The following is a 24,943-nucleotide window of genomic DNA, read 5'->3' as shown; positions in this document are numbered from 1 at the left end:
GGGCTTTTGTGCAAGCTCGTCTGGGTACGTACCACCCACTTATCAGATATTCTACCGCAAAACAGCAGTACTTGGTATTGTTTTGTTCCGGTTTGAAAGGAGCCAGTGTAATTACAGGCACAAGGGACATAACATGTTAGTTTCCACGGTTGGTGGCGCATTGGTGATTTAATCGATGGTTAACATTTCTTACAATGCCAATGTCTATGGGCGTTGGTGACCACTTACCATCAGGTGGCCCATATGCTCGTCCGCCTTCCTATTCTATATAAATAAATAAATAAAAATCAAATTGCTTACCCTAGGTACGACGTGTGTGAAATTAAAAATTTTAAAAAGGTAAAAATAAATCCCTTAAATATTCTATGCATTCATGTAAATTGGGAATCCATTAATGAGGCATTTGATACCGGTCGATTATTGGTGAGGATAATCGATATTATTACCGATTAAGTGACAATATTATATCAATTGTATTTGTTTAACGCCTCGAACTATAGCTCGAACTCGTACTAGCTCGAAGCTTGATAGCATACCAGTATTATATGATAAAAACAACGTATTTATCAAAAACAAATTACAGTAATAAGTACAATGAAACCAACTAAAGTAGGGTTTACAAAAAACAACATCATTTATAGCATTATTAACCAAGTTTCGCCTTCCCTCGAGCTATAGAGGGAGGTGTGAGGTAAAAAGTACCTCATGTTCTTTCTTTGGGTTCAAGCTTGCTCCATACCAAATTTCATCAAAATCGGTTCAGTGGTGCGTGAAACCACACAGAGTTACTTTCGCATTTACAATATCAGTATTGATAAGCAGCCAAAAAAATATCATTATTCCGAGAAACGATTGAATTCTAAAAAAAATGTGCATAATGTATGAATCTCGATACTGGATAAGCAAACGCACACATATACCTAAATATACAACACAAACGCAATGTTATAATATTATTTATTCATTCCAGATAAATATCGTAAAAGTGGATGGCATGAATTTCATTTGCTAATATTACACAATATACTCTATAAAGCGGTTGCAGTGTGGTGCAAACACTCATATTGAAATCCAGCGCCCGCCACCGTGTCGCCTCGTTTATTGAATTGCACCCTCCCCTAGTACAAATAGTTCAAACGAAAATAAACTATAATCATAGATCAATAACATTCAAATTCATTTGAAACAATATTTTTTGTATCTCCAAACCAACGATGTTTTCCTGGTGCAAAGCCTCCTGATATGTTTACATATTTCGCTCGTCAACACTTTGTGTTGATGGGACGCATTGTTTTTATACAGGGTTAACAACCGACTAAGCGATTCTTTTTGCTGACTTTGTAAAGAACTCTTGAAATCGTCTATGAATGAACATTATTTTGTTTAACTGAAGTATAGACAAATATATAAAGACAGTGTTTCATCTACAAAATAGAAGTTCTATATTGTACCAAGACTATCAATGCAATGAAAAGTTTCGCGTGTTTTGCATGTACATTTAATATATTAGGTACAAAATTATTCTTATATTTAAAATTAAGTTAACCGAGATGACCCATTGGTTACAATGCGTGAATCTTAACCAATGGTCGCGGATTCATACCCGGGCAAACACCACGGAATTTTCATGTTCTACATTTTATAATACATATCGTACTCAGTGGTGAAGGAAAGCAACGTGATGAAACCTGTATGTGGTCAAATTTTACTAAAATTCTGCTGTATATACCAACCTACACTGGAGCAGGGTGGTGGAATAAGCTCTACTCCTCCTAAAAGGGAGAGAATTTTACTTAAAGTAAAAATTAATAAATTGTTTCCATAATAATAATGTCCTCCAGACTGATTTCGGCCATTAGCCAACAACGCAGGAGATATTATAGTGCACAAGTGTGCGTGTAAACACAAGTACACTCTCTATTCCCTAACTCTCATAATCCGACACGACTGGAAAAAGTCCAGGCGCGTCCTGCGCCTTTACGTGCTTTCCGAGGCAGGAGAGTGTACACACTTGAAACTTTCAGACTCCGGGCTGCTACTGAAGAATTTCCAAAAAAAAATTGTTTCGATACTATAGAATTAAATTCAGACATGATATGATAACATGTTCTATCAAAATGTTCATTTTATTTTAAATGTTAATATAGTAGAAAACCAACGACGTCAATCGTTTTAAGCTTCGGTTTAATTGTTGCCTCTTCAATCTTTATAAGCATAGGATTCAAAGTAAGTATGGTCTGTGACATAATAACGACAAAGAAATTAAAAAAAAACCTACTATTGATGCTTACTACCCTACCAGGGTATTTACAAAATAGCATTCAATTTGAAAGAAATCATCCACGCTATGCATGAAAATTCCTGCCTGTAAACAACACAAATTCTACGTTATTTTATTAAGCTTTTTTATATAATAATGTTCTTAAACCGTCTACTTATTTTCGTTTCTTGCATTTTTTACTATCTTTTGGGTTCAAATAAAACAAACGATTAAGACGACTTTTTATATGAAATTTATTTTTATTCTATGCTCCTCCCATTTCCAAGAAAGCAATAAAGGACGACCCGACTCTCCTATTTTTTCTACACACAACGTTGCTATCTCTCCCAGTCGAGTCCCGGCCGTATTTCGGGATACACATGTGACGTACCTCCATAGATCTCCTGCTCGCCTGGTACTCATGTTTACTTTTTGTGTAAAATAGTGAAATAAAATAAAATTGTGTTTGTTTGTGTTTTTTTGTGACTAAAATTAAATAAGATTCATTCATTATTTATTTTAAGAAGAGTAAGGATGTAAGTATAAATTTATTAAATAATAAGAATTTATTTAAAATTGCCTAAAACAAAGTATATTGGAATAGTCCAAACAAATTTATATTTTAATTTGCATAGATAACATAGATCATTTTAATATTTTACTCATTTATTATATTGTAAATAGATACACTTTTGAAAAAACAGATCATATAATATTTAAAACAAAAATACATACACACATTCTTTTAGGTATATATTTTAATTTCAATAAACGACTTGAATATTATGACACGAATATGAGAATTTCCATTTAATATTGTCGAATGAACTCGAAATATAGAGTTCAATTGACAGGATGTTCAAATTAACTCATAGATTAATTGTCGACACAGACATATTTCATTCATAAAACGTGTTACATAACAATTTAAATAGTGCAGAGAAATTTCGAAGAGCATTTTTTATGTAACTGCAGTAAAATATTTTTTTAGAAACTCTTTCAAAAGAAGAAGGTATTCTGCTGAGATGTAAGCTGCCTGCAACTGTTTGCATGTCTTTATACGTTTTTCGTTTAAAATAGTGCAACTACAATTCAAGTCGCGGCGTTTTGAAAGCCGTTTTAAGTGTGGTCTATTGTTTCGTACCCTAGTCTTATATATGTGAGTAACTATGCAAAAATGGGCGCTTACAAAAATAATGACATTTTCTTTGTTTACAAAGCTAAGCTTTTAATAATTTCTGATTCAATATAAAGCATCAAGCAATACGAAAATAAGTTCTTAATTAATTTGAATTAATTTAATTTAATTGATATTATAAATTATTGATATTATTAATTATTTAATTGATATTGTAAAAAGTATTTATATTATATATAATAAATACTTTTTATAATTATATTATATATAAGTATTTTTTATAGAATAGGAAGGCGGACTAGCATATAGGTGGGCCACCTGGTGGTAAGTGGTCACCAACGCCTATAAACATTGGCATTGTAAGAAATGTTAACCATCGCTTACATCACCAATGCGCCACCAACCTTGGGAACTAAGATGTTATGTCCCTTGTGCCTGTAATTACACTGACGAACTCACTCACCCTTCAAACCGGAACACAACACTACCAAGTACTGCTGTTTTGCGGTAGAGTATCTGATGATTGGGTGGTACCTATCCAGACGAGCTTGCACAAGGCTCTAACCCCAGTAAATATATATACTCGCCTTATCGAAAATCTAATTAAACGGGATAAAAAAGAAAATATGTTAATTATATAATATTTTAGCTGTGATAAAGTTTGAAAAAGTAACAAATATTCACAACACACACAACCTTTCTTATTTATGGTATGAGTGTGATTATTATTATTCTGTTAATTAAAGAAAAATGTATTTACTGAACTATCGTAATGCGTCCTTATATACTATATTAGGTGTAGTATTTCCATTTGCTAAGACAACGATATCATTGGCATGACTTACACGTTACAAAGCTACATATGCCCGTAGGTAAAGCAGGAGCAATTATTAGAAAAAAAATCAGAAATTATACGTATTTAGCACACCGCCATCTATAGGCCAACGCTGCAACATATATACAACAAAAAAAAACTTTAAAAACTTTTGGTAGACGTAACCGATGTTGGTGAAGACTAAACGTTGCCTTAAAATCATTCTTACAATAATTCAGTTATTTGAATTCGTAATTTTTAGTCGCTTTAAAGATTATCCTGGACAGACAGACAAAAAAACAGACAGACAAAAATAAAAATAAAACTATTGTTTTGGTATTAACTGCAAAGAGGCAGTATTTTTGTAATCACATAGAGACACTTCAATTGTATTTATTTGTATTGATATAACTAAATTATAATTTCTTCTTATATACATATGAATGAACATATACAACAATAATTTACATAATTATTTTCGTGTACAAATTAATTTTAATAGCTTAATAATTTTTTTACCATATAAGAATTATATTATTTTTTTAATTTAAAAAGTAAAAATTATTTATTATCTATCATCTATATTAAAATTTTATTATGACTTATACATAATCTGTGATAAAAAAAAAACCATTAACTCAAATATGGGCCGAGTGCATGGAACCGTCGTTAAGCCAATTAATATTTTATGATGGTCGCTCGCTTCAAACAGCTGTTTTAAAAATTAAACGAATTATTTAACGAGCGCAACATTCTCACACTATCTGTGACTTATGGAACTAGAGTCTTGTCTGCGATTAACAATATTTATCTTAATATTTATACAAAGGGAGACAAAAATGTGTGTTTTTCTGACCCTGCAACCCATCTCATTACTTTTATTTTAATTATCTTTAATAAATATATACAAGGAAAGCGGCCAAGCAAAGGGGCCACTTGATTGGTGTATGGTCACCATCGCCCATGGACATTGATACTGTAAATAATATTAACCATTCCTAACATCAATGCGCTACCAATCTTAGTTACTTAGATGTAAATTCCCCTGTATTTACACCGACGAAAGTCTTCAACCAATGCGTCTTACCTGCCATGACATACGGTGCCGAAACGTGGACACTAACTGCGGGACTGGTCCACAAATTCAAAGTCGCTCAGCGTGCTATGGAGCGAGCTATGCTCGGAGTATCTTTGAAGGATAAGATCAGAAATGAGATTATCCGGAAAAAACCGGAGTCACCGACATAGCTTACAAAATTAGCAGGCTGAAGTGGCAGTGGGCTGGTCACGTATGTCGTAGGACCGATGGCCGTTGGAGCAGACGAGTCCTAGAGTGGAGACCGCGAATCGGCAAGCGCAGCGTAGGGCGCCCTCCAGCCAGGTGGACCGACGACCTTAAGAAGGTGGCGGGCACCCACTGGATGCGGAAGGCGGAGGACAGGGAGCTTTGGCGCACCTTGGGAGAGGCCTACGTTCAGCAGTGGACAACGATTGGCTGTTGATTGATTGATTGATTGATTACACCGGCTCAATTACCCTTCAAGCCGGAAGTCAACAATATTAAGTTTGTTTTGCGGTTGAATATTGTGCAGGCTAGCACAAAGCCACGTAAACCCAGCAACACGTAAATAAATAAAACTAAAAAGACATAATAAACAAATGATAGAAGAAACGAGCTTTTAAAAAGTTTGTCCTGTAACATTGTAGGTAGCTAGGCCGCTGGCTTTAGACCCTATCTGAAGTAGGTTCAACTTTAGGCCTTGGGTCACTAGGAGTGTGGAACATTGTCTTCAACCCACCCTACAAATTCATACTCGTTAGATTTATTAGTAATTGCTTGATAATGTTAGAACATTTTCCGCCTTTGTAAATATCTGCTTAGCTTGATGGCACAAAGTATATAGTTGATTAAATTATCTAATTGTACCAATTAACATCGATTACGAAACATAATAATTTATATATATATATATATATATTTATATACATATATTAAATATATATTAAATGTGTGTAATTGTTTTCAGCTTTTTATAATATCTTAGTCAAGTAGTAATCTATATTATATATTTGACTGGGAACGTTAAGTTTTTCGTACCGTGAAATTGCACGCTATTTACGTTCACGTGTAACTTCAAAGTACGCTAATTAACCGCTGAAATTATAAATCAAAGTATATAGGTCGTTTTTCATTTTATACGGTTTTGTTTGTGAGAGAAATTAAAAGCAAAAAGTGCTTAAAGCGACTTTGGATTACGCGTGTATTTGAATTGAAATCCGATTTCACTCATACTTTTCAAATGAAACGAATATAAAAAGTCCATTGATGAAAACGTAAAACGAAACTCATAGAAGCGTTAGCATTGAACAAAACCTTTGATCTCTTTAAGCCGTTTTCCCCCTGTGTATTAATAAATACCGACAAATAGTTGTGTTTTATAGCCAATTCAATTCAATCTGACAGACGGAAGGGGCCTGTTGAGACCCCCCCATTAGACCTAGTTAGACAAACAGCCCAATGACAAAACACAGCCCGATTGGTTTAAGCATTGATTGATAACACTTTTATTGTTTTTAAATTAGAAATAGCTTCAGGATGTGTAAAATGAAAACAAACAATTTGTTTACATATTAATTGAAAACGTAATACACTATGTATATAACATATGTATCATAAAAGTAACCGCGTGTCGTGTGGTCGTCTGGTGTGCTTTTGTTTAACTTATTCGTTAGATTTTTTTTATTAAATGAAAGAATATGAATTTAGATTGAAATTTTAATGAAAAAATTAAATGATTTATTTAAGTATATAGAATAAAAAATATATAATTGTAATAAAATAATGTAAACGATAAGCTAATCATAAATTAATAATATTAATTCTAATAGATGGAGCTGCTAGTGTTCGTCCTAAATTATTAGTAATTAATAAGAAACTATTAATTTACGTAAAGAAGTTTGATTAAATGTTCTAATTATGTGAATGATTACGAAATATAATTAATTCTTAATGTATATAAATAATAAACAACCCTAATTGTTTTCAGCTTTTTATGTTATCGAAAGCAAATAGCGTTCTATGTTATATATAAAACGATATACATAATGCAATGCACATGCCATTGTGAATAAGTTACATATCACTATATTTAAAACTAATCAATTTTTATTTAATTGGCATTAAAATAATTAAAAATCTCATTTACAGAACGAAATACAGTGACGTTACTTAAAAAATGGAAATTTACAAATGGGTCGGTTGGCGTGATTGGTAGATACTTGCCTTTCACGACGAAGGTTGTCGGTTCGATTCCCACCCAGGGCAGATATTTCTGTGCATGAACATGTCTGTTTATCTTGAGTCTGAGTCTAATAAAAGTAGTATATGTACTATCAGTTGTCTAGTTTCCATAGTACAAGCTCGGCTTAGTTTGAGATTAGACGGCCGTCTGCGAATAATGTAAAGTGGAAGATAAAAAGAGAACTTTACCTTTTTGTTGAAGTCGGTTAAAGAGAGATAAAGGCGTATTAAATAATAGCAAACATTTTAATCATCATATCATTAAATTTTACCATCAGGCGTTACGAGAGTAAAATGAAAATTATCATACTTATCGTAAAGTAAAAATATATACATAATCGAAAGTTATCCGACAAGAGACTCATGTTTTAATTTGTTCATTCAAATTAATTTAATCCTCCTTTGGAGTTCAAGCTTGCTTCATATCTAAAATTTCATCGAAATCGGTTCAGTTGTTTAGCTGTGATAGGGTAACAGGCAAAGCTAAATATTTACATATCACCTTATTTTTTGGTTTCTCCGTAACCCAAACACAATGGCGTTTTGAATAGCATCAGCTATTACCTCTTCATCATAAAGCACACAAATACAGCAAGTCCCTCTTCTATGTAACTTCCTTTTATTGCATAATATTGTAGTACCTAATAAAACACAAAAATAATTCAAAAACATTGAATAATTTTGCTTTGAGAATTATTCAATGTCCGATACTTATAATGATATTGAATAATAGTATAGTTAACATTGACAATTTAGAAAGAGGTCGTCGCCTCCATTGATAACATCCTGTCGCATCCTGTAACCGAATTGATATACGCATGCGAAATAGTAACAACCAATTACATTTTATACCTACATGCAATACTAGCTATCATAATTACTAAAAAGAAACCTAGTATAGGTTTCAAGCGAACCAAGATGTAAGCGAAATTCATGCTTGTCACGTCAATAGTACAGACTATTATATACTGTACTGCGTATCTACTTATGTATCTATATATAATGACTTGTTCTAACTGACTCATTATCGCAGAGCCTAAACCACAGGGGTTAGACACTTGAAATTTTGACAGTTAATGCATTTTATGATGAAAACACGCACTAAGAAAGGATTTTTGGAAATTCCACACCTAGACGTGAAATAAGATGAACGGTTTATGGAAATACGTCATTTTCAATGTTAGAAGTATGAAAATTTTTAAACATGCTTCTGCTAAGAAATAAATAAATATGCATTTTAGAGTTTTTGAAAATCTACCTCCAAGGGTATAGGGGTTGAAAGTTTTTATGGAGAGTCCGTCATTTTTATGTACGAAGAATGATATTTAATATTTAGTTTTTAGACATTCAACCCCAAACGGGAAAAATGGGGTGGAAACATTAGTATAAAAATGAAAAAAAAAATAGTCTGATCTGCTTGAAATTTACATGTATAATAGTAGTATTTCAGACCTTCAGGCAAACTAATCGTTACACGGAGGAATGAAATTTATGAACGCATCTTTCATTATATTAACATTAGCACGTCGGTGACGCAAAGTCACGAGTTTAACCCCTACAATAAACCAGCGCAACGCGCCTAAAGAAGTTTTCACTTCAAAAGCCCTTAATAGACTTTTTTCTAACCAGAATGACATGTCGTGCTTCTTACTTTAAAATCACAGACTTCCAATCATTTATCCTTTACTTATACTTAAGCGCGAGCGAAGCCGCGAGCAACAGCTAGTATAATAATATTTTTGAGGGGTTTTTAGTCAGGGATTACAAAATACTCCTCATTTATTAGTGTAGAAATTATTTTGATATCAGTGTTGCTTCGAGTTATTTCCAGCTGAATACGAAGCCATGTGATATGCTTATTATTTGTAAATAAATAATAATATGTTGCCTGCATGTAATGCATGTGTGCGTATGCTTCTCTTCTATATTTATTACTCAAATATTTATGTTTTATTATTAACATTGTATCATAGAGCGCGCAGTTTTGAAAACTTAAAAATTGTTCCATTTAGATAATTTAACTTTACTTGAACGTGCATTTGTTTGATCCTTAAAGCTCACTTAAGTCATTAATTTTATTCTCAACGTTAAATGATGACGTCAGCATGACTGTTGAAACATTTACATTTTTGGTTACGCGTGTTATTGCATGTGTGTACCTTTAATATTTCTCTAGTAAGTACTCTAGTACATCTAGGAGCTGACGACTATAAATAATTATGACGCTAGCCTATTCGTAATTATTGCACCGGTCACATTACAATGATTATGTATTGTATAAATTGCACTGATAATATAAATTACTATCTTTAATTATTTATTATTTTTGTAATTAATCTTATATATAAGAGTAAGTGCTCGTTTTTATTCGTATTTTTTAGGTTCATGCCGTAATGGTCATCCGAAGGAATTGCAATTCAGTTTTGTTGGTACTATCGTGAAGATTTCTTATCCGCTTTTTACTTACAATAGATAGGGCTTGTACTAGTAGCCATAACAAAATATTGTAACGCAACCTTTGCAAAATACTACATGCAACGCCGAACCTACAATATCTCCTGCGCAGTTAGTCTTAAATTATCCAACGTGGCCAAAATCCGGTCAAGAGGACCAAATTATAGAAATTTATACGCATATTTTTGCATACACAAAACTTATTGGTATTTACATATATACTAATAAATGAAGTTTTATATTTAAATACCTGACTGATGAAACTAATACGCCAATGTACATAAAATAAATAACAGAAAATGCAGCGCATTTCGAAGAAGGTTTTAGTATATAATGCTATTTTAGAAGTAGATGCGATTCGTAGTTCTAAACGTTTTAAATTTAAACTATTTACAAGAGAAGCGTGAATTTCATTTTCTGGTGTTGTGTAAATGCATCAAAAGTAGCGCTACTACGGCTGCTTCCGTATTTATAAAATATAAAGAGAAGTTAAACGATGTAGTTTTACAAGCTATTTCCGCTGGATGGTTTTTGTACGAGTTTATACTGTAAAGTTATAAAATAGTTTATAGACTGTTCTGTTTAAATAAGTATAAAATATCTAAAAATTACACCTGTAATCTGATTGTCAATTAAGTAAGTTTTTTTATAAAAATATTTAATTCCTTCGTTAACACCTTTACTGATTTTCAATTAAATTTTTTGATATTGATGATTTGATGAGGATTTGATTGATATTCAATTAAAACTAAAAATTACTTTTAGATAGATCTATCAATGTTTTACATCTGAAGTTAGTTTGGTTGTACCTGATAATCTTGAATTACTGGATCAATTTGTAAAATTATATTTGCGTCAGATAACCAGTAATTTATACCAGTAAATGATTACTGGTTGGGCTTTGTGCAAGCTCGTCTGGGTAGGTACCACCCACTCATCAGATATTCTACCGTAATATTTTGTATTGTTCTGTTCCGGTTTGAAGGGTGAATGAGCCAGTGTAATTACAGGCACAAGGGACATAACATCTTAGTTCCCAAGGTAGGTGGCGCATAGGCGATGTAAGCGATGGTTAACATTTCTTATAATGCCAGTGTCTATGGGCGTTGGTGACCACTTACCATCAGGTGGCCCATATGCTCGTCCCACCCACCTATAATATAAAAAAGTTACCTTCACACTTCAACTGTTGATGCTTATGATTAGTGCTCTGGTCTAGTCATAGACCAGATCACTAATCATAAGCATCAATAACGCATACGTCAACCAAGATGACAAACTGGATGAAACAGGCATGTAATTATGACCACATTAACCACGGGTGAAACTGTTGGGTACAAATATGTCCTTCCTAGCTTTCTTCATACCAAGTTTCATCAAAATCTAGTTGCAGTAGTTAAGTGGTTTAGCCGTTAAAGCTTTACAGACAGATAGACAGACAGAGTTACTTCTTTTTATTTATTTTGAATGTAAAATGCAACAAAATTTCAGTTTATCCTATACAAATGAGAACAAATAAGCAAAAGTTGCGTTATCCTTGAAAGTATTAGTTAAAAGAAACATTTAAAATATTTTAGACCCTGTGATATAAACTTAAGGTTTATTTTGCATTGGTCGTTATTTGTCCGCACTAACTGTACCCGACAAATGAATTAAAAACTTATCTCACTTCCGTCGGATAAAAACTGCAGATGAATGACAAATTAAATGCAACGCATATAATCAACACCAAATCGACACTTATCGTACACAATATTTTCTAACAGTTTAAATAGACATTTTATGAATTATTATTTTTATCTAAAACGTTATATAAAACACTGTTTTCATGAAAGCGCACTTACTGACCACTTTCCAATAAAAGTAGATCATAGAGTAACAATAATAATAATGATAAAACTTATCAAAATTAATAACATATTAATTTTAAACGTTTTCTGTAAACACAAACTATCGTTTGCTCGTCAAAATTTGGACAGCTGTCAAAATTTAAAATATATGTCTAGCCCTATTACAATAGCTTCGAAATTCAAAGTTAATGAATCCGAACAACCATTTTTTTTAACTGCTGTAGACCTCGTAAGGATTATTTAATAAAATTTAAGTTATATCATTCACCACGAGGTCAACTAACTCAGGATGAGGGGTCTTAATTGTCCCCAACCGTTGTCATATCAGTTCATAAGCTCTTGTGTCGTAACTAGTAACTGACACAATTATTAACTGGCATAATATGAACAATTGAAGACTATATCATTAAAGTTTTACTTTTTAATGCGTTCAAGTCCAAGCCAAGGCAAAGATGACTTAATAAAAAGTACTTATTTTATATGTGCAGGACATACACATATAGACATATTCTATAATGTAATATATTAATCAAATAAAATATTACAGCCGAAATTATGTAACTACGTTGAAGTGAAGACGAAATGGATGGAAAACGATTCGAGTGAAAATGCACTCAAACAAAACATGGGAAGGAACTTCAAAAACAATATGGTGTGTTGTGACAATTGTGGTGACGTTGGTGGTGACGGAGGTGGTAACTCTGAGTGGACCGAATGTATGCATGGTACAGCAGAAGTGAGTTTTATTTTTGTCTCTACGTATAATATCAATGGTGTAGTATGTTGCGATGGTTTAATTACATCCAAATAAAATTTAATCATTTAAGTTATCCATAAATATTTTTCACACAACATAACTACGTCATTATTTTTTTATTAGAGTTATATATATTATTAGATATAGAATCAAAATAACATAAATTGGCAAATTAGTGAACATTATGCACGTAAAGTATTAAAAAAACAAACAATAAAATCAATAATTAAAAGATAAAAGTTTTAATAAACAATACGAATTTCAAGGAAACCTATCTTTAACAACTGAACTTTGAAAACTGTTTTTTTTTTTTAAATTTAAAAACAAGAATTGTTTATTTGGCTTGTACAGGTTGAGCTCGGAGACGTTTTTGTGTCTGTAGTAGTGTAATACTATAGTGACTGAAACTGATATTAACCAGTTTGCGCTAGCTACCATGTTAAAAATCAAAATCAAAATATTTTATTAAATATAGAAGCATAACACTTATTGATAGTCAAATTAGAAGCAATACCGGTACGGAAAAGAAACGTAATAACCTCAAATTCTTATATAAACGCTTATTGCGTTGGAAGTGTAATTTTGTTTATTAATGTTTTTTACTAATAAGTTTATAATAAAAAATATGGAGAAAGTGAAAACATCCGCAAATATGTCACAATGAATATGAAGTCTATAATGACGGTAGCTAAGAAAAAATGTAATACCATAAATGTATTGAAATGTGTGCCATAAAAGGTTGATCCATAAAAGGCAGCGGTTGGAGATTAAGAGCTGAAAATCGAGCTCAGTGGCGTGCCATTGGAGAGACCTATGTCCAGCAGTGGACGCGAAATGAATGATGAATGAAAATTGAAATGTAGAAAGGAAGGAAAAGTAATTTCAGGATAGACTTAAATACAATATCAGAACGAATTAGCATTAACATAAATGATTTATCGGATGAGAGCGAGGATAAGAATAACTACGAAATGTCTGCTATTGGAGAAATTCATGATTAAACATTACGTTTAATGTAAATAATATTAAGTACCAACCTATAAAAATATATTTGTTTATTTATTTATCTGCTATGTACTTACGTACTGCACAATAGACCTGCTGACTTATTTTTGGTTACAGATACAACATCACAAAACGTGTGAAGTACCGTGCGCCGATGTCCGTCAGAACGTACGAATGGTGCTTCTCCATGCCACCTAGATGCTCAAAGTGGAGTACTGAGATGCGCGACCTCACTAGACTTGAGGTATATCACTATATAAAAAGACTAGAACATTTTCACTATATTTTCACAATATTTTGATATTTCATTTTAAAAATATTATAAAATATAACTTATTAAATAGAAATATTAAAAATATATTATTTTTCAAATGTTTCGAATGAAAGCCACATAATCACCAACCCGTATTGGGGCAGCGTAGTAGAATAAGGTCCAAACCTCCTCCTCAACAGAGATTTTTTTTTTTTATAGAATAGGAAGGCGGACGAGCATATGGGCCACCTGATGGTAAGTGGTCACCAACGCTCTTAGACATTGGCATTGTAAGAAATGTCAACCATCGCTTACATAACCAATGCGCCACCAACCTTGGGAACTAAGATTTTATGTCCCTTGTGCCTGTAATTACACTGGCTCACTCACCCTTCAAACCGGAACACAACAATATCAAGTATTGCTGTTTTGCGGTAGAATATCTGATGAGTGGGTGGTACCTACCCAGACGAGCTTGCACAAAGCCCTACCACCAGTAAAATGGTATTAGCCCAGCGGTGGGACATACATATCTGATCTACTTTTGAAGGAGTGTGGTGCTCTCGCTTTACCTACACTTATAGAGGCTCATAGAATTAGATATTCCCTATCAAGGATAAAACTATTAACATACCATTTATAGCATATTAAACGTAAACTGCATATAAAATAATATGTACTTTGGAATCGCATCGATTGTACATATTACAAAGCCTTGAGAAAATATGAGGCAATCGAAATTAATACTAGTTTATTATTGTTACACATAAATAGCTAAAGACTGCGAAATACAAATAATCGTATAGAGAAAACCTTAGGAAGAAGGTCATAATCATAACAATATAATAGTCGTACCAAATATATTGCATAATAAATACTTATGATGTAAAATTACATTTGTTTTTTTTTTTTGTTAAATATGAGCTATGTTTTTTTTTCACTGGAAAAATGCATTTACGCGATTCCCCCACATAAGGTGGGGGGATAGGTGGGACTCACCGGCACTAACTAATTATACAAGTAAATAAAATTGAAGTATCTGTCTGGTATTTAAAAAAAACTTTCACTTCTTAAGGTACCCAAGTAAATTAAATTACTGATCCGATTAAAATTACAAATAGGGCACCACCCCTTAAGACATACAGGATGGAAGGATAAAGTCGCGGGGAACAGCTAGCTTTTTATAAAGAGTACAATTTTTATTGGTATTTTTTCCAGACTGAGGTACGCACAGCAGAGGTAGCAGTTTGCTGTCCAGGTTTCAAGATGAAGGACGTCTCCTGCGTGCCAATCTGCCCCAATGGAAAGACCGGACATGGGTGTTCCCAGGGTACATTTACAAATAAACAATTCGTTTAAGCTATTCGGTTACAGATAAAGCTTTTCCAACTACCTTTGAATGTTTGATTAACTACGTCACTTACTATTAAATAATTTTTTTTTTTTTTGGAACCTTACAGGTAGATTAGCCACCTGCGTAGAATATATTATACAGCAAAAGTGTGTGCGCAACCACAGGTGCACTCTCTATTCCCTAATTCTCATAATACGATAGGACGGCAAATTCGACAAGATCGGAAGAGCTCCAAACCTTCTACTCAAAAAGGGAGAGGAGGCCTTAACCCAGCAGTGGGACATTCACAGGCTGTTACATACATGTACACGGAAAGAGTTCAGGCGTAGGACCAACGGCTTTTCGTGCTTTCCGAGGCACGGGAGTGTATACACTTCCAACTTTCAAATTCAGGGTTGCTATTTAGAAATTTACAGAAAAACCTGATCACTTTTTATCCAAAAAATTGTGATCTAATTTTCAAATCTAATTTAAATTTTAGCCTTATATTCTGAAACCAAATGGACAATTGAACCCTTTGATCTGCAAATTTTTCAGATTGTCCTCCAAACAAATGGGGCCCGAATTGCGTAAACAATTGCTCAGAATGTCTCAACGGCGAATGCTTACCAACTACAGGGGAATGCGATTGTGAGGACGGATGGCAAGGTGAGAGGTGGGTTCCCACTTTGGTATATATCTTATAACAACTCACAACTAAAGCTTATAATAATTATATACCTACCGATACATAATAACAATTTATTTATAAAATTAGTATCATCAAATCTTATATATAAATGGATGTTGCAGAACAGACTTTGACAACGTTTGAACGATTACCATAATAGTTGGCACATATATGTGTATGTATTTTTTATGGAGTACAGTGGGATGAATTTGCGACATTGTTATATCCGTAACAGCCTGTGAATGTCCCACTGCTGGGCTAAAGGCCTCCTCTCCTCTTTTTGAGGAGAAGGTTTGGAGCTTATTCTACCACGCTGCTCCAATGCGGGTTGGTAGAATTCACATGTGGCAGAATTTCAGTGAAATTAGACACATGCAGGTTTCCTCACGATGTTTTCCTTCACCGTAAAGCACGAGATGAATTATAATCACAAATTAAGCACATGAAAATTCAGTGGTGCTTGCCCGGGTTTGAACCCACGATCATCGGTTAAGATTCACGCGTTCTTACCACTGGGCCATCTCGGCTTTTTGTTATATAGGAAAAGATAATTGCTACAAATCACTGCGTCCATTTATAATACAAAAGCAGGACAAATAACACAGACACGTTCTAGATGAGGTTCTAATAACATCGCAAACAAAAGCTATTCTTAGAATAAAATATATATAAAATAATTGCCGCACTTGTTACCTGCACTAAATTCTCACAAGAAAATGTATTCTTCCTTTCATACTAAAATCCTCTTTAATATTTATTGATCTTATAATACCACTAAGTATTCTAGTCTAAAAAAAAACTTTAAATTAACCGCTTAAATAAACAATTAATATGCTGTTATCTTGCTAAGAATTTTAGCAAATAAGTTTATTATTTCCCTTTTTAAAATATTTTTATCTTATATCAATTCGGAGGCTATAAAATCAAATTATATGAGATTCGGATGCCGGAAAAACCAAACGAACAAAACATACCTCTTTAATAATACATAAATATTATAATATGTATATATTATTTATTAAAACTAAAGATCTGATGAGGATTATTTATTTTTATTTCAATCTTATATTCACTTATATTTTTTTCCTTTACAGTTGTCAAATCAGCATGTCTACAATTGCAGTACCACCCGCTTTGATGGAGAAATTACTAACAACTACTCAGTCTTCCGTAAAAACGTTTGCAACTACTGTATCAACACCTATCATACCAACAACTAGTGTTGCCATAATATCAGAAACTCCCGTAACTCCTTCCACTCGTCCTCCAACCACAACCACAACAATGACACTGCCTACCACGAAGTTGATATTATCAACAAAAAGTCTTAAAACAACAACGACCACTTTACCAACTTTGCTTGTAAAAACTACCTCAGTCCCAGTAGACGTCAGTTTAATGACACAACTCACAACGACAAGTATGATAACTGAAGTACCAAAAAAAACTGTTGTTAATTTCATCTATAATCGAACAGAAACACCGATAGAAGGTACGTCAATTAACTTCTATACTGAGCATGAATCTTCGACAATGAAGAAAATACCAATAACAACTAAATCTCCTACGAGTCCTTTAAGCTCTCCTACTATTCCTAGTTTTGCTATTGCTTCGTCAACTACAACTACTACCTCTACCACGACAACAGCAACTTCTACTACCAATTCTAGCACTACCTTATTTAAAATAACGACAATTTTAACGACGCAAAACGAAACAACAAAAAATTTCAACAGTACAAAAGAACGTGAAAGCACTACCAAAATACATTCCACCACGATCAAGTTTAAACCAAAGGAGATATGGATAAGACCAACTCAAAAAGGTGAATCAACATTTAATGAAAATAAAATAAAAAATAATCATGATATATTAAATACAAAAGTCAAGAGTGCCACTAATAAGAATGAAGCCATTTCAGAAAATACAACACCAAGAACGATAATAGTGTCTATAATACCTACATCTGTATCACATGCAACATTCAAAAAGATAGCATTAACGACTGCATCATATTTATCAAAGAAAACAAATATTTCATTAATATTCCATAACAGAACTGAACAAGGCTTCACTAAATCTATGACACCACAAGTATCAACTGCTAGTCCAGTTACTATAAAATTACTATCGACAAACCATGCAAAAAACTTGGGCTTTACGAAAACGACAGCCAACTTAACACAAAATAATACGACTCGAAAAGGCATAGCAACCACATCAAAGAAACCATTTTTAAATACTACCATTACTGATAAACAAACATTTGTTACTAAGGCACTTGTGAATAAAACTATGGCAACTAGTAGAACAACTAACAGCATGACGAGTACGACGAATGGGATTATTAAAAAACTGAATTCTTCTACCTCTTTAACAATTAAACTTTCAACTAACAAACAAAATGTACATAAAAATATGTCACACGAAATAACAACTATACCTTCAATAAGTAAAATGGCAAAACCAATATTCGTAAAGGACGAAGGAAATAATAAAACTCATCTTGTAATAATAAATACTAATGTAACAAAAGAATTACCTAAAATAAAATTACAAGAGAAACCTATAAAAGTTCATATTAAACCAGTGAAGGCTAATGTTACTAAAACGAATTTTACAAAAATGTTTAACGCTAATAAAATAACAACCCAGGAGCCACTTGAAGATGAAACTTTTCATATTTTAACAGAGCCGGAACACATCACCGCAGTAATGAGTGAAAAAGATAAAGACCACACATCTATGGATCTGATATCGGTGATAAGTATAGCTGGCGGTGTGATGATGGCCGTCATCACAGTGGCAATCATCATTGTGATGATAGAGAGATGTAAAAGGCCCAGATACGATGATGTAAGAAAAATGAATGATATCAGAATGCAATCTATGATTGATAGCAATGATGTTCCTCCTCCGTACGTGAGAAGCATATTTCATACACCTCTACCAGGTAATATGATTTTCTAAAATGTATGTTTGTGTCAACTTAATAATTCACACAATGAGCAATTTATCATTGATTTATTTTATCTATACATTACATTACGAAAAAAGTTTGTCGTGTGTAAAATATATATATGTATAGTTTAATAATTTGAAAAAAGCTATTTATTTTAATATATAATTGTAAAAATATGTTATGTAGAATGTGTTACAAAATTTCAAAATAATCTACAACGGCCCATTAGCTCAGTTGGTTAGAGCGTCGTGCTAATAACGCGAAGGTCGCGGGTTCGATCCCCTCATGGGCCAAAATGTATTTTTTCTTTTTATTTATAGTACCAATTTTTTAGAACCTCCTCATTTGGATAAATGTCATTACCAACCTATTTCGACATTGGACAGAAATTTAAAACAATTTATGAGACCCGTTGTCGTTCAAACCATTTCACCAGTTATGCTTGAAAATTTTAGAGGTAAGAACATTTTTTTAACACTTTTTCGTCGATATGATCATTCATATATTGTCATATGTCCTATATTCATGTTTTATTATCTTTATTTAAAGGGATTTTAGAATGCCACTATGATCATTTGCCACGAAGAAACCACGATTTCGGAACCATGCCAACAAGATGCTCAGTTACGCCATCTATGAGGTGTGATGATGAACTACTAAGGCAACGACCGCTGTCGGTCGCCGACTACACTATTGAAGCTTTGAAATGCGAAGCAAAAGTTGATGTTATAGATAATACGACTTCCGAACCTTTATATGCCGAAATTCCTTGTTGGCGGCCGTCTTCGGAACATGCAATAGCTGTGGTTAATTTAAACGGAGAAGCGGTAACCGAATTATGACCGCATTATAGTATCAATTCATTACAGTGTCCTCGATTGATGATAGATGGCGTTGTTTTAAAATAGATATTAGAAAATTAAAATTGTAGCGTAAATTAATTATTATTTTTTATTTGTTGTGCCAAAGACTAGAATTGAGTGAATAACAATTATAATACTTGTCTAATAATATAGTAATTATGTTAAGATTTATTTGAAAATAAATGATTACGAACTAACATTTTTTTTTTATAATATGCTAAATTACTGGTGGTAGAGCTTTGTGCACGCTCGTCTGAGTAGGTATCACCCACTCATCAGATATTCTACCGCAAAACAGCAGTACTTGGTATTGTTGTGTTCTGGCTTGAAGGGTGAGTGAGCCAGTGTGATTACAGGCACAAGTGACATAACATCTTAGTTCCCAAGGTTGGTGGCGCATTGGTGATGTAAGCGATGGTTAACATTTCTTACAATGCCAATGTCTTTGTTGGGTTGGTGACCACTTACCATCATTTTTTATATGCCTTCTTTTTACTTTTAAAATATTGTCGAACTGTATTATACATATATTTTTTAAAATTTAAGCCTTTTGTCATTCAAAATAATGATTTTGAACTCAATGGTTTATAACTCGTAAGAGTGTGACCGATTTAGGCCTTGTACATATTGGCAAAGCGAGTTTTGTCTCCTCTGATAGATTAGATGTTGTTTTCATTCAATTCTTATAAATATATTTATTAAAAAAAGTACGAGCTACTTAACTTCCTACTGTTATGCAAAGACCTATCCTCTTGAGGAGAACGTATGTAGCCTTTTCTAGCTTTTTAGCTGATTTGAATTATAAGCACAAAATAAGCACATTAAAACACAGAGGTGCTTGCTAAAGCTTGAACCCACAGCCTTCGGCCAAGACACGTATTCTAACTGTAATAGCCCAGACCATTTTGGCTTAACTCACAATAAATGTTTATATTTTGACCCAAAAAAAAACTCGTGAAACAAAAAAACATCAGCGATAATAAATAAATGTAGAAAGCGTATACAGAGAATTTAAAATACGAATTTAAGCAATTCCCATTCCATAAAAGCAAATTTCATTTTATCCAGAATTATAGCGTGTTTGTGCGATTTAGTAAGATTCGTGGAAACTGATAACGTGGTCCAAGGTCGGGTTGCGTGGGCATCAATGTTATCACAGTTTCCGTCTATAGCAGTTGCATTCGGATAAACAGGGACCTCTCGTGTGAGATTAAAATATAATACGAGAAAACTAATGATGGCGTTTGACTTTATCGATACTATGATTATTATCGTTGGATATAACATAACTATTCGCTTGATTCTTTTTTTAAATAATAAGGCAGACTAGCGAATCACATTACTCATAGACATTGGTACTTAAATAAATATTAAACTTACATACACCCTTACATCGCCAATGCGCCACCAACTTAGGAACTAAGACATTAGGTCCCTGATGCCTGCACTGTACAATGGCTCACTTACACTACAACCACAATAATCCTAACATATTCTACCGCCAAACAGCAATACATTAGTATATGAGTGGGTGGTACCTACCCAGCTGGCTTACGGCGATAAAATGAAAAACTGTAAATTTGTTGTTCATTATATTTCTAATTCGTGTAAAATGATAATAAAAATCATTGCTCGATTTATTCAATTTGAAAAAAATATACACTTATGTATATATTTTTATTTAAATATTCGAAGCATGAAGTCACATAAGTAGACTATGAATGAAATATTCCATTGAAACTGACCTTAAAGACGTACCACAGTGATTCATTTTGTATCACAATATTATTAATGCCAAACAAAGTTTGTATTATCTCATCGCTCTTAATGTCGGTGACGATATGTAAGCCTAGAAACAGGATTCCTTTAATTCGTTTTCAATATAGTTTTCAAACCATTATTTATTCGAAAGCCTAGAAACAGGATTCTTTTAATTTATTTTCATTATTATATATGAATATGTATATATATACAGACTGCCTCGTTGGTCTAGTGGCTAAATATAAGGCCGCTGACCCGGAGGTCCTGAGTTCAATTCCCAAGTCGGACCAATAAAAAAGTATTGGGATTTTCTGTCAGAAAATCCTCAGTGGCAACCTGGGGTCTGGAAGCTGGAAATGTGTACACTCCCGTGCCTCAGAAAGCACGTGAAGCCGTTGGTCCTGCGTCTGAACCGGTCAGGTCGTGTCGATTGTCGTTGTATCGGAATACGAGAGTTAGGGAATAGAGAGTGCACCTGTGTTTGCGCACACAGTTGTGCAGTATAATATCTCCAGTGCAGTTGGCTTATCTCGCTTGAGATTGGCCGCCGTGGCCGAAATTGGTCTGGAGGACATTATATGTGCGTGTGTGTGTGTGTGTAAGCGAAATACCACACGAGATCTCCTAAGCTATTGACTTGTAATTTAACACAGTTCCTCCCCGACGTAGACGCTTGCCGTGGAGTACCGGCTTAGAATAGTACTCCCCCAATCTCATCCCGTGGGTGTCGTAAGAGGCGACTGAGGGACGGGGAAAAGGGGGGATGGTCAGCAGCGTCCCCCCTCCCATAAACATCTTACCCCCCTACTGCGCTCGCCAACACGCCTGCCCAGCGCGGCGAGTATGGGCAAACCCCTCCCTTAATGGCAGATGCGCCCAAAAAAAGGCCCCCAGTTACCGGCAAGCCCGCTAGGCCCGACCAAGGTAGCGGTCGCGGTATCGGCAGGGCAGAGGGTGCTAAGAATCACCGGTTCACGGCAGGCTACCGTATAAAACGACTACACATGGCAACGTACAATGGACGCTCGATGAGGCTGGACCATCACCTCGCCGAATTAGAAGTAGAGTTAAGTCATATAAACTGGCATATACTGGGGTTATCTGAAGTCCGAAGACAGGGGGAGGACACGATAACTCTAGAGTCCGGTAACTTACTCTACTTCCGCGAAGGTGATAACCTCTCCCAGGGTGGTGTCGGTTTTCTAGTCAAAAAGGATCTCATTAGCAGCATTGTGGAAATCAGTAGTGTGTCGAACCGGGTAGCGTACCTTGTCCTAAAACTTTCCGACAGGTACTCCCTGAAGGTCGTACAGGTATATGCGCCAACTTCGACATACTCTGATGATGTGGTCGAAGCGATGTACGAGGACATCGCAAAGGCCCTCAACGACACCTCGAAGGCCCACTACAATGTTGTTATGGGAGACTTTAATGCTAAAGTGGGAGTACAAGATAGCGGTGAATCGAAAGTCGGACCTTACGGCTTGGGCTGCAGAAATCACAGGGGGCAAATGCTGGTAAACTTTCTCGAAGCGCAGGGGCTTTTTTTGATGAATTCCTTCTTTCAAAAGAAGCCTCAGAGGAGGTGGACCTGGCGAAGTCCCGATAACGTGACAAGGAGCGAGATAGACTTTATCATTTCGAATAAAAGGCACATATTTAGAGATGTTTCAGTGATCAACAGGTTTAATACCGGAAGTGATCACCGCTTGGTTCGAGGCACTCTAAATATCAACTTAAAAGCCGAAAGATCGAGAATGATGAGGTCTACTCTCCGACCTACTATGCTCCAAGCTGCTCAAGGCTCCGAAAAGTTCCAAATGGAACTTCAAAATCAATTCACCGCGTTGGAAACCATAAGCAGCATTGATGAGAGAACCGATGTGTTTTGCAGTATTTTGACCCGCAAGTGTTTTCCGCCACAGAGAAGAGACAACGCACCAAAACTCTCTGCTGAGACACTCGAGCTCATGAGAAAACGACGAGAACTACCATCGTTTTTGTCAGATAAGGCCTTAAATCGAATAATAAAAACGCTGACGCGACGCGATCTCCGACGCTCCAATACCCGTGCCATCAAGGCTGCGATTGAGCAAAATCGGGGATCGAAAGTTTTCGCTCGCAAGTTTGGGAGGCCGCGTCTGACAAAACTTAAAACTGAAAATGGTGGGGTCGTTACCTCTAGGCCTGAGATTGTCGGAGAAGTAGAGAGGTTTTATGGGCAGTTGTTCTCTTCAAGTTCGGATAAACCCGTGGGAATCACACAAATATAAATATATATATAAGCACAACAGAGTTGCTTAAGGCAGGCGGGACTCCGGTCCTGAAAGAGCTAGCAAGCCTCTTTAATTCCGTCATCCAACATGGCAAGACCCCGGAAACGTGGAGCGGGAGTGAGGTGGTACTGTTTTTCAAGAAAGGTGATAAAACCCTCTTGAAAAACTACAGACCAATCTCCCTCCTGAGTCACGTGTATAAGCTGTTCTCAAGAGTCGTCACGAACCGTCTCGCCAGACGACTTGACGAGTTCCAGCCCCCAGAGCAAGCCGGCTTTCGATCAGGCTACAGCACCGTGGACCACATCCATACTGTTCGGCAGATTGTGCAGAAGACCGAAGAGTACAATCAGCCGTTGTGTATGGCATTTGTGGACTACGAGAAAGCCTTCGACTCCATCGAAACCTGGGCAGTGCTCGACTCATTGCCCTCTCGAAGTTGTTAGTGAATATACCTACCTAGGACAGATAATACAAGTCGGTAGGAACAACTTCGAGAAGGAAGCCGATCGAAGAATTCGCTTGGGATGGGCAGAAATAGGCAACCTTCGTCAAGTCCTCAATTCGTCTATACCGCGATGTTTGAAGACGAAAGTCTTCAACCAATGCGTCTTACCTGCCATGACATACGGTGCCGAAACGTGGACACTAACTGCGGGACTAGTCCACAAATTCAAAGTCGCTCAGCGTGCTATGGAGCGAGCTATGCTCGGAGTATCTTTGAAGGATAAGATCAGAAATGAGATTATCCGGAAAAGAACCGGAGTCACCGACATAGCTTGCAAAATTAGCAGGCTGAAGTGGCAGTGGGCTGGTCAAGTATGTCGTAGGACCGATGGCCGTTGGAGCAGACGAGTCCTAGAGTGGAGACCGCGAATCGGCAAGCGCAGCATAGGGCGCCCTCCAGCCAGGTGGACCGACGACTTTAAGAAGGTGGCGGGCACCAACTGGATGCGGAAGGCGGAGAAAGGGAGCTTTGGCGCACCTTGGGAGAGGCCTATGTTCAGCAGTGGACAACGATTGGCTGTTGATTGATTGATTGATTGTAGACGCTCACTAAGAACGGATTTTACGCAAATCATATCCAAAATACATTTTTCTTCCAAATAACACAGCATTCACTGAAATTCAATTTGTGTGAAGTGAAAGCGTCGAACAAAGGGCGCTGAACGACAATTTTGCTCAACCGCAACCGACCGACCGAACTGAACCAGGAACTGTTGCT

At 35.1% G+C, this 24,943-nt stretch overlaps 1 protein-coding gene and 1 non-coding gene across 3 annotated transcripts; both read left to right on the top strand.

The window, feature by feature from the left end:
- The first annotated feature begins 2,633 nt into the window (after positions 1-2,633).
- On the top strand, positions 2,634-19,817 carry LOC126769116 (uncharacterized). 2 transcript variants are annotated; one of them, XM_050487679.1, is made up of 8 exons: positions 2,634-2,796; positions 12,365-12,553; positions 13,697-13,823; positions 15,051-15,162; positions 15,724-15,841; positions 16,951-18,809; positions 19,153-19,275; positions 19,368-19,817. In XM_050487679.1, exons 2-8 carry the CDS (start codon positions 12,426-12,428, stop codon positions 19,658-19,660), a joined length of 2,760 nt encoding a protein of 919 aa, XP_050343636.1. In that variant the 5' UTR covers positions 2,634-2,796; positions 12,365-12,425; the 3' UTR covers positions 19,661-19,817. The 2 variants fall into 2 exon arrangements, with proteins under 2 accessions (XP_050343636.1, XP_050343637.1); XM_050487680.1 differs by lacking the exons at positions 2,634-2,796; positions 12,365-12,553 and having other exon boundaries at positions 13,802-13,823; positions 15,724-15,834.
- Positions 19,038-19,111, top strand: Trnai-aau (transfer RNA isoleucine (anticodon AAU)). Its single transcript has one exon. It is a non-coding gene; the product is annotated as a tRNA-Ile (tRNA).
- Positions 19,818-24,943: the final 5,126 nt, after the last annotated feature.

The sequence above is a fragment of the Nymphalis io genome, chromosome 6 (assembly GCF_905147045.1).
Source record: "Nymphalis io chromosome 6, ilAglIoxx1.1, whole genome shotgun sequence".
NCBI lineage: Eukaryota > Metazoa > Arthropoda > Insecta > Lepidoptera > Nymphalidae > Nymphalis > Nymphalis io.
The sequence above is the reverse complement of the archived record's forward strand: the minus strand, read 5'-3'. Positions and strand labels throughout refer to the sequence as shown.